We start from the raw sequence: 11,015 nt of genomic DNA on the forward strand, positions 1-11,015 counted from the left end.
TTGATGGGGGGCCATTAGTAGTCCACCTATGAAGTTTCAACATCCTGGCTGTAATGCTTCAAAAGTTATCGCGTTACAGACAAAAAAAAATGCACACAGCTGGAAACATTACCTTCCCCAAAATTCTTTTCCGGGCGGTAAAAACTACAGATAAAAACAATAGATAAAACTACAGATAAAATACATAACCTACAGATAAAAAAAATAAATCAATAACAGGGGACGCAAAACAGCTGAATTGGATGCTGCAGAAGGCTCCCGAGTATCTCCCAGTACACAGAGCACGTCGACAGTGAGTGAGTGCGTAGAATAATGAGGCAACAGGTGGGCGAGAATCAGAGAACTTCGAGCACAGCAAAGAAGCGGAAACTGAAATGATAGGGTCACATGACAACCACCCGCGGCCTAACCAAGACGAAGGCCATCCAGATCCTCCAGGGGACAGTCCGGGAGAAGGGAAGAGGAGAAAAGAAACACAGAAGAAAGGAAAATAAGGGAATGACAGAGAAAAGGAATAGAAGAAGGAGACGACAGAGAGTAAGGGAGAGAAGGGGATGAGAGAGAAAGGAAGAGAAGGGAATGGCAGAGGAAAAGAAAGAAGGGGACAGAGGAAAAGGAAGTAGGGAACAGAGTGAAAGGAAGAGAAGTAGGGAAAGATAGAGGAAAAGGAAAAGAGAGGGAAAGGACAAAGAAAGAGGAAGAAAAGAAGCCAACAACAACAAAAACAAAACTACTACTACTACTACTACTACTACTACTACTACTACTACTTTAATAACCAAACAAACATACATTGTCCTCGCACTTTCTAACTCTTTCATCCGGGAAAACCAACCACCCTGACTTTCTCTACCACCACCACTACTACTACTACTACTACTACTACTACTACTACTACTACTACTTTTTTTCTACATAAATTATACCTCCACCCATCTACTACTACTACTACTACCACCACCACCACCACCACTACTACCACTACTACTACTACTACTACTACTACTACTATTCCGTGCAAGGCCGAGTGTGGGAAACCCGCTGTATAAAAACCTGCTGAATCTACCTGCTCTTGTGTTACCTGTGTGTGCGTGCGTATGTGTGTGTGTGTGTGTGTGTGTGTGTGTGTGTGTGTGTGTGTGTGTGTGTGTGTGTGTGTGATAAACGAACGCAGAAGATGATAATGATTAGGAGGAGGAGGAGGAGGAGGTGAGGGAAGAAGAACAGGTGGAAGAATAGAGAGAAAAAGAAAAAGAAAAAGAAAAAAACGGAAGAAGAAGCAAAGAAGAAGAAGAAGAAGAAAAGGAAAAAAGAAGAAAAAGAACAAAGACGAGAACAAGTTAAGAATTACGTAAAGTATTAAACAGATTATTTTTCTCTCTTCTCTCCTCCTCCTCCTCCTCCTCCTCCTCCTCCTCCTCCTGCTCTTCCTCCTCCAGTTTTTGCCGTAGGTCATGTGCTTCCCTCCCTCCCTCCCTTCTTTTTCTCCTATTATGTGACCGATGACCCCTCTCTCTCTCTCTCTCTCTCTCTCTCTCTCTCTCTCTCTCTCTAAAGAAAACGGGAGGTCGCTATCATAAAGAACGTGATCCACTTTCTAACATTAGGAGTAACTTTACTATTTTCATTATAATTTTTATGGACGTGTTTTTATAAGTTAGATAATTAGTGAGTTAGTTCATTATTTAGTAAGTGAGTTAATGAGTTAGGTGGTTGGTTAATTGTTTGTTTGTTTGGTTGGTTGTTTTTTTAAGTAAGAAAATTATATATAAATAGTTAGTTAGCTTCATTTTTTTTTAAGTTTACGTTGAAGATACAGAAGAGAAAGAAGAATAGAAAACAGAGGATGAAAGGAGGGATTGGAAGGGACGGGAAGGAAAGAAGAAAAAGAGGAGGGGAAAATAAGAAGAAAAAGGGAAGGAAAGGAAGAAAAGAAAAGAAAACAAAGGAAGAGAGAAGAGATAGGATACAAAGGAAAGGAAATGATAGAAAGAAGAGAAAGTATAGGAAGGGAAGGGAAGGAAAGAAAGGAAAGGAAAGGGATGGGAAGGAAAGGAAAGACAAGTGAAGGGAAGGAAAGGGAAGGGATGGGAAGGAAAAGAAGGAAAGGAAAGGAAAGGAAAGGAAAGGGAAGGGAAGGGAAGGGAAGGAAAGGAAGGGAAGGGAAGGGAAGGAAAGGAAAGGAAAGGAAGGAAGGAAAGGAAGGAAGGAAGGAAAGGAAAGGAAGGAAGGAAAGGAAAGGAAAGGAAAGGAATGGAAGGAAAGGAAGGAAAGGAAGGAAAGGAAAGGAAAGGAAAGGACGGAAGGAAGGAAAGGAAAGGAAAGGAAAGGAAAGGAAGGAAGGAAGGAAGGAAGGAAGGAAGGAAGGAAGGAAGGAAGGAAAGGAAAGGAAAGGAAAGGAAGGAAGGAAGGAAGGAAGGAAGGAAGGAAGGAAAGGAAAGGAAAGGAAGGAAGGAAGGACGGAAGGGAGGAAAGGAAAAGAAGGAAGGAAAGGAAAGGAAAGGGAAGGAAAGGAAAGGAAGGGAAGGGAAGGGAAGGGAAGGGAGAGGAGAGGAGAGGAAATGATAGGGAAGGAAAGGAAAGGAAGGAAAGGAAAGGAAAGGAAAGGAAAGGAAAGGAAAGGAAAGGAAGGAAAGGAAAGGAAAGGAAGGAAATAGAAAAGGAAAGGAAAGGAAAGGAAAGGAAAGGCGAAGGAAGAGAAAGGGATAGGAAGGAAAGGAAAGGAAAGGAAGGGAAAGGAAGTGAAGGAAGGAAAGGAAGGAAGGGAAGGAAAGGAAAGGAAGGAAGGAAGGGAAAGGAAGGAAGGAAAGGACAGGAAGGGAGGAAAGGAAGTGTAAAGGAAGGAAGGAAAGGACGGAAGGAAGGAAGGAAGGAAAGGAAAGGAAAGGAAGGAAAGGAAAGGAAAGGAAAGGAAAGGAAGGGAAGGAAAGGAAAGGAAGTAAAGGAAAGGAAAGGGAAGGAAAGGAAAGGAAAGGAAGTAAAGGAAAGGAAAGGAAAGGGAAGGGAAGGGAAGGAAAGGGAAGGATAAGAGATAAGGAGGTTGAGATCAAAGGGTTAGGAAAAGCTACATAAAAAAACAAAGGATAGACGATAAAGGAGAAGATAAGTAAAAGTGGTGATAAAGAAAGTAGATTAAACGGAGAACAGAAGAGAGAAAAGAGAAGGTGAGGTTTAGAGGTAAGGAGGTTAAGATCAAAGGGACAGGAAAAGATAAAGAAAAGACGTTAAGTAAATTTGGTGATAAAGAAAGTAGAAAAAAACGGAGAATAGAAGAGAGAAAGAAGAGAAAAGAGAAGGTGAGGTTTAGAGGTAAGGAGGTTGAGATCAAACTGAGAGGAAAAGCTACAGAAAAAAACAAAGGGTAGACGATAAAGGAGATGAGTAAAAGTGGTGATAAAGAAAGTAGATAAAACGGAGAATAGAAGAGAGAAAAGAGAAGGTGAGGTTTAGAGGTAAGGAGGTTGAGATCAAACAGAGAGGAAAAGCTACAGAAAAAAACAAAGGGTAGACGATAAAGAAGATGAGTAAAATTGGTGATAAAGAAAGTAGAAAAAACGGAGAATAGAAGAGAGAAAGAAGAGAAAAGAGAAGGTGAGGTTTAGAGGTAAGGAGGTTGAGATCAAATTGAGAGGAAAAGCTACAGAAAAAAAACAAAGGGTAGACGATAAAGGAGAAGAGTAAAATTGGTGATAGAGAAAGTAGAAAAAACGGAGAATAGAAGAGAGAAAGAAGAGAAAAGAGAAGGTGAGGTTTAGAGGTAAGGAGGTTGAGATCAAATTGAGAGGAAAAGCTACAGAAAAAAACAAAGGGTAGACGATAAAGAAGATGAGTAAAATTGGTGATAAAGTAGAAAAAACGGAGAACAGAGGAGAGAAAGAAGAGAAAAGAGAAGGTGAGGTTTAGAGGTAAGGAGGTTGAGATTAACGGGAAAGGAAAAGCTACAGAGAAAAACAAAGGGTAGACGATAAAGGAGAAGATGAGTAAAATTGGTGATAAAGAAAGTAGAAAAAACGGAGAATAGATGATAATATTAGAGAGACCTTCACCGCTCTTTCCTTCCCCGGTACACAAGACTCTGGAACTGCCCGATACGACACATCCACTATCAATACACTCCATACTTTTAAAATACACTTATACACTCAACACTTATAAAAAAAGAGAAGTGAACACCTGGTTATTGCCCAATGATACACACACACACACACACACACACACACACACACACACACACACACATCACCGACTTTGCCACTGTACTGCGCATTCTCCTGAAACACAAATACAGATTCCTATTTCGAAACCTTACCGTTATCTTTTAGTTGTATGATGCCAATTCCATGTACCACCTTATGTAATCATGCTTAGTAAATTAGAGAGAGAGAGAGAGAGAGAGAGAGAGAGAGAGACTTCCTCATCCTATTACAATGACTCGTGCGAATCATTTGTTTGACTTTCTTTCTCTCTCTCTCTCTCTCTCTCTCTCTCTCTTCGTACCTAGCGACCTAAAAGGAAGAAAGCAAAGAGAGATAGAGAGAGAGAGAGAGAGAGAGAGAGAGAGAGAGAGAGAGAGAGTCAAGTTATTACATTGTCAGGAAGTTATATAATGAACAAATAACAGAGAGAGAGAACAAAGGTGTACAAACTGACCAAATTGTGCGGGACTCCCAAAGGTGTTAGCGCCCCCCCCCCTTCCCTCCCTTCCTTCCCTCCCCCTCCCTTCCTTCCTTCCTTGCTTGCCTCCCTTTCCTTCCCTCCCTCCCTCGCTCACTTTGGTTCTTCCAGCTTACTTTCTTCCTCCACCTTTCCCTCCCTTCTCTCTCTTCCCTCCCTCTTTTCTCTGACTTCCTCCCTTCCTTTCTTCGTTTCCTCCTCTTTTCTCCCTTTTTTTTTCTTTCTTCCTCCTCCTCCTCCATTTTCATCCCACCTTTTCTTCTTCCTTTCCTTTCCTTTCCTTCCTTCCTTCCTTATTCCTCCTCCTCTCTCTCTCTCTCTCTCTCTCTCTCTCTCTCTCTTTATCTGATTATCTCACGTACCCAGAGAGAGAGAGAGAGAGAGAGAGAGAGAGAGAGAGAGAGAGAGACCCACAATACTGGTTTCTTATCTTCACATACTACACTTCCTGATACACGAATACATACATACATACATACATACATACATACATACATCATATATAGCAGAGAAACAACAAATGACTATCATGATAATAATGATGAAAATACTACTACTGCCACTGCTGCTACTATTACTACTACTGCTACTACTACTACTACTACTACTACTACTATGGTGGGCTGCCTCGTCTTACTAATCTCTTATCATTTTACAAGAGCGTACACAGCGGCAGAGTGGGACGTGAATTATAATATTTTTTCTTGCTTATGCTAAATCATCGACAAAGTGCCACACAAGAGACTCCTAAGTAAAACAAAGGCCCGTGGGGTGAGTTAGTGGTTCCCTGCCCCGTGGTCGCGGCCCAAATGAGAGTCGCGAGTGTTTGAGGGTCGGTGGAGGGTCTTGGAAAAAAGTCATAATCATAACTATATCATACTATAAATGACAAATTTTTAAATCAGAGTCAGGTCAAATTTTGATTTTTCTGTAACAGTTGAATTTAGGGTGAGCGCCCGTCCCTTATAATACGGAATCGTTCCGTATTGGAGAATGATGTGATGGGTTTCATTTTGAACCAACACGAAACGCCAATTGTTCTGTATTTGGGTGTCTGAACGGGCGAGCAGATAAAATTCACTATTTTAAGATTTGAAATATATAAAAAAATCAATCAAAAACAGTCCATGAAATCATATATTCGTCATGGATTGTCCCAAAATACGTGAAAAGCAGCAACGTAATGCCTCCTCCTTCCGCCTCCATCCTCCACCAGCAGCGGGCAGCGGTTGTCAGCCAGGCAGGGATAAAGGTGGAGTAATGACGGGCAGGGTGACCACATGTGGATTCGTTCCGTATTGGAGAGTGAAATATGTTCCGTTTTGAACCAGCACGGAACGCCATTTGTTCCGTATTTGGCTGCCTGAACGGGCAAGAAGTGATGGCATGTTTCGGTCAATCTTAAAACCAGGCCGTAAAATTATGTGTTTGTTAAGGGTCGTCCTGAGATACATGTATAGTACGCGACGTAACGTCCCTCCCCCCACCCCCTGCCTCCACCAGCGGGCAGAGGCTGTCAGCCAGGGCAGGCTACAGAAGTGTTAGGGTTGCCAGCCGTCCCTTAGTTAAAAAAAGATTCGTTCCTGGAGAGTGAGTTGTTCCGTATTTTCCTGATTTCAAGGTGGCAACCCCCGTTGAGTAACTTCAGCAGGACAGCATGAACACATACTTAACACATACTAACAAACACATACCATCACATCCTAACAAAAGTAGCTTTGTAATAAAGTACCCATACACATACAGTACGGCACATCATACGAGTAGCATTCACGTATAATACTCGTCCGCCGAGCAGACAGCGAGGAGGCGGAGAATAAAATCATAAATATTTTGAAAGTATAACATTTAAAAATAATTGTTATTAATATATACATGCTCACACATTTAGGGTCGCCAGCTGATGAAGACTGTATTTAGGGTCGCAACCAGAAAGCTTTGGGAACCGCTCGGATAGAGGGTAAAGTTTTGAGGTGGATCGAGGCGTGGCTAAAGGGGCTATTACACTTTCAAATTTTCCGTGGCTCTTCAGTCAAACCAGGGTTGCCAGATCTGTCCTTTTAAGGACAGTCTGTCCTATTTGAGATCCAACTGTCCGCAAGTTTTCATGAAAAAAGGACAACCTTAAAACTGTCCTTTTCTGTCCTATTTCTAAAATCCATGCTGGGTTCATAAATATAAATTTCAACAAGGATCGTTCAGCAATAAATCACATAATAATATTGCAGGTACGTGTACTGACGGGTGTAGCACCGGTCAGTACACGTCCAGGACGCGTCACTTTCAAGTTAATGTTAAAACTAAAGCAAGAAACAAACTCAGTACAGGATCTCTTGAGGCCATCCTAAGAGTCAGAACACACCTACATAGAGGAAACTGCTACCAAAGTTTTACAGTAAGCAACAAAATGCTGCCCTATTCAACAGCAACATGTACAGAAAGGAAAGTATTGGAGAATGCAGTGCATCAGGATCTGCTTCTGCTACCACGTCAGCAGTACCTGATGGCGACGAGGATAATGAAGTGGACTCCTATGAAGAAATTCTGTCAATTCAGTATTAAAACAAGTATGTAAAGTATAATTATGTTCATAGCTTTGTTTCCCAAAAATTATACTCCTGCTGCATAACTTGTGTTGTTAATCATTAACATAGCCTATTATTTTTAATAAAATCTGCTGACTGAAGAGTGAGGAGGTGACTGTTAAAGAAATTTAAAGTAAAAACATATATGTACCATATTAGTAAAAGATCAATAGGCAAAAGGAAATTAATATATATGTTTGTCCTTTTCTGTCCTTTTTCCGGGATGAGTCTGTCCATTTTTTAGCTCATACATCTGGCAACCCTGAGTCAAACCACGATTTCCGCTGGCGTGGTTCTCATATTTCCGTCGTTTTCTAACATGTCCACGATCTTACAAAGCTACGGTAGATTTCCCCGAAGGACGACGGTATTACTCACCATCATCAGCAGCAGCAATAACCAGAAACAAATGAGAACCACGCCAGCGGAAATCGTGGTTTGACTGAAGATCCACGGAAAATTTGCCCAGTGTAATAGGCTGGTATTGTTAAACGCGTCCACCTCCCACACCAACTACTTCCAAAGGCCAAAAAGAAGATCAACCGAATTTTAACGACTGTGTTTTTAGGTTCATGGTACAGAAGAAGGGTCAGTCTACCACCAGGGTCATAAAACTACCCCAGGAAATGACCCAAACTCTCATGAAAGCCTCGTCAAATATGTGAGATTGGGAACAAGAATGTTTAAAAATATAGCCCATAGCCCCTTTAGGGTGACAAGAGGCAGGGAGTTCAGGAAGCTGGGGATAACAGTTTGGGCACGAGTTACTATTACAGCGGCCCCTCACTGCTCAGTTCTGGGTCCATTACTATTCACCATAAACATCAGCGATCTTGGCGGCGGTATGACTAGCGAGAGAAGCAAGTTTGCCGAAGACACGGAAATAGGAAGACTTACCAAGCATACAATTGATAAACAAGGATGAATAATCACTTAAGCAATATATATAACAAAACAAACAATAAACAAATAAACAAATAAGCAAAAAATAAACAACAAACATAACCCTGACAACTCTCTCTCTTTATCTCCATACTTTCTACACACACACACACACACACACACACACACACACACACACACACACACACACACACACACCTTTGTTATATATCCAAGGTGACAGACAGACGGTGGAGATGAGATCTGTGTGTGTGTGTGTGTGTGTGTGTGTGTGTGTGTGTCGTCTCTCACTCTCTCGCTCAACAACAACAACAACAACAGATAAACAAACGGGAAAACAAACAAACACACAAACAACACAGGTAAATCACCCTTAATTAGCTTACCTGATGATGCTGAGGGAGTCGTATTTAGGAGGGGGGAGGGGGGGCCCGCAGCATCCCACCCCCCCTTCGAAGTGGTGAGGGAGGTGGGGGAGGGAGGGATGGGGGGGAGCGGGGTGGAGGTGGTGGTGGTGATGGTGGAGGTACTTGTGGTAGTCATGTTTCTCTCCACCTCCTCTTCCTCCACCTCTTCCTCCTCCTCCTCCGTCTCTCTCCTCCCTCATCTTCTCCCTCTCTTCTTTCCTCCAGTTCTTCTCTCCTTCTCTCCATTCCTTTCCTCTTCCTTCTTCTCCCTTCTCCGGTTTTCTTCCTTTCTTGAGCTTCATTTTTGGTTCTCTCTCTCTCTCTCTCTCTCTCTCTCTCTCTCTCTCTCTCTCTCTCTCTCTCTTATCCCTTATTCTCTCCTTTTTCTCTTATTTTCCTAGTTTTATTATTATTATTACTGTTATTATTATTATTATTACTATTATTATTATTATTATTATTATTATTATTATTATTATTAGCGTTTATTTACTATGCACTTTCCTTCTGTCATGTTTATAAGGGTTGTTCTCCTTTACTTTCTCTATCTCCCTTCTCCTTTTCATCTCCTTTTTATCTTTCTTTTTCCTTTCCTCTAATTCGCTTTCTGCGGCGGATTTATGATTTTTTTTTATTTTAGTTTCCCTTTATTTTATTTATTTTTGCTGGTTTTCTGTTTTGTATTTCCTCTTTTGGGTATTCGTTTGGTCTCTCTCTCTCTCTCTCTCTCTCTCTCTCTCTCTGGGAATGGTTGTCACAGCTGGAAAAGAAGATATTATTATTATTTCATCATTTACTTATATTATTATTACTCTCTCTCTCTCTCTCTCTCTCTCTCTCTCTCTCTCTCTCTCTCTCTCTCTCTCTCTCTCTCTCTCTGATCTTATCTCTCCAACACCCTCCAGTTCGTCTCAGTAAAATGTCATCTCCCATTTTCTCTCTCTCTCTCTCTCTCTCTCTCTCTCTCTCTCTCTCTCTCTCTCTCTCTCTCTCTCTCTCTCTCTCTCATCATCATCATCAGTGGGATAACCAACTGATAATAGAAGGGAGGAGGAGGAGGGGAGAGAAGGAGGAGGAGGGGGAGGAGGGGAGGAGGAGGAGGAGGGGGAAGAACAAAGGGCCTTGAATGGATAATGAATCTCCTCCTCCTCTTCCTCCTCCTCCTCCTCATATCCATATGGGTCACGTGTGGGTAAATTTGGTTTATTATCGCTTCTAAACGCCTTATCTTTACCTCCTCCTCCTCCTCTTCCTCCTCCTCCTCCTCTTTTGCTCTTCTTCCATCTTAACTTTTCCATAATTTTCTGTTCCCTCCGAGGTCTTTTTTCTTCTTTAAGTATACCCTTTATCTTTCTCCTCTCTACTTCTGTTTCGTTGATTCTCTTCCCCCCATATTCTTCCTCTTCCTCCTCCTCCTCCTCCTCTTTTGCTCTTCTTCCATCTTAACTTTTCCATAATTTTCTGTTCCCTCCGAGGTCTTTTTTCTTCTTTAATTATACTCTTTATCTCCTCTCTACTTCTGTTTCATTGATTCTCTTCCCCCCATATTCTTCCTCACGTTTCCTTCCTCCTCCTCCTCCTCCTCCTCCTCTTCCTGCTCCTCAAGACGGAAATCCTCCCTGCATAAGTTTGCTGAGGGCACCATGCAGAGTGGGCGGCAGGTCCCTCACGACGGCCGATTGGGAAACCATCCAAAAGGACCTTGACCGAAAAAAGGCAAATGTCCTTCAACGTTAACAAGTGTAGCGTCATGCACTCAGGGTCCAGAATAGTAACCATACACGCAACATACATGGGAAGCCCGAGCCGTGGCAGAGAGGTCAGCGTGAGGGCGGCGTCCAGGAGGACCCACCCGGGGTTCGCCTACCGCCCGCCGCTACAAGTTGACAATTTTCAGTTATCGTCGAGTGGCCAAAAAACTACCCACACGCTGCCTTGAAGACCACCTATAAACCCGGACTTTACATTCTCTAAAAGAGGACCAAAGATGAGCTCCGGGGGGGGCAGCATGAGCCAAGCAAGATAGCGCCGCTATAAAACTTTTTTTCCGCCATAGCATGCTGGGACCGATTACCAGGCCCCAGCAAGAAAGCAGGGGTTGTTAAGGAGGAATCGGATCTTGGGGTCACCGTGCGTAGTGACCTGTAACATCAATGCAGTGTGGAAAAAAAAAAGAGTACTGTTTATGCTCAGGTTCACGTCGAGGAGCTTGGAGTGCAGGACGCCGAGGGGTAATGTTATTTTTATGTTACTCAGTGACAAGACTGCACCCAGAAAATGCAGTGCAATTCAGGTCTTCTTATAACAGGAAGGACGTTGAATTACTGGAGGGAGTTCAACTTAACAGGCTCAGCTGCATGAAGAACGACTCAAGCGACTCAGTCTTTTTACGCTGGAAAAAAGACGCCTGCGAGGTGTTAAATCCTGCCTGTCAAGCTACTGTGGT

At 42.5% G+C, this 11,015-nt stretch overlaps 1 protein-coding gene across 1 annotated transcript in view; it reads right to left on the reverse strand.

Moving 5' to 3' along the window:
- The window catches only part of LOC126983567 (NF-kappa-B inhibitor alpha-like), a 68,533-nt gene extending 59,210 nt beyond the window's left edge, over positions 1-9,323 (reverse strand). The window contains exon 1 of the mRNA XM_050836367.1: positions 8,549-9,323. Within this exon, the coding sequence (XP_050692324.1) occupies positions 8,549-8,871 (323 nt within the window). The 5' untranslated portion in view covers positions 8,872-9,323. The remainder of the gene's footprint in view (positions 1-8,548) is intronic.
- Between the last annotated feature and the right edge of the window lie 1,692 nt (positions 9,324-11,015).

This window comes from Eriocheir sinensis, chromosome 54 (assembly GCF_024679095.1).
Source record: "Eriocheir sinensis breed Jianghai 21 chromosome 54, ASM2467909v1, whole genome shotgun sequence".
NCBI lineage: Eukaryota > Metazoa > Arthropoda > Malacostraca > Decapoda > Varunidae > Eriocheir > Eriocheir sinensis.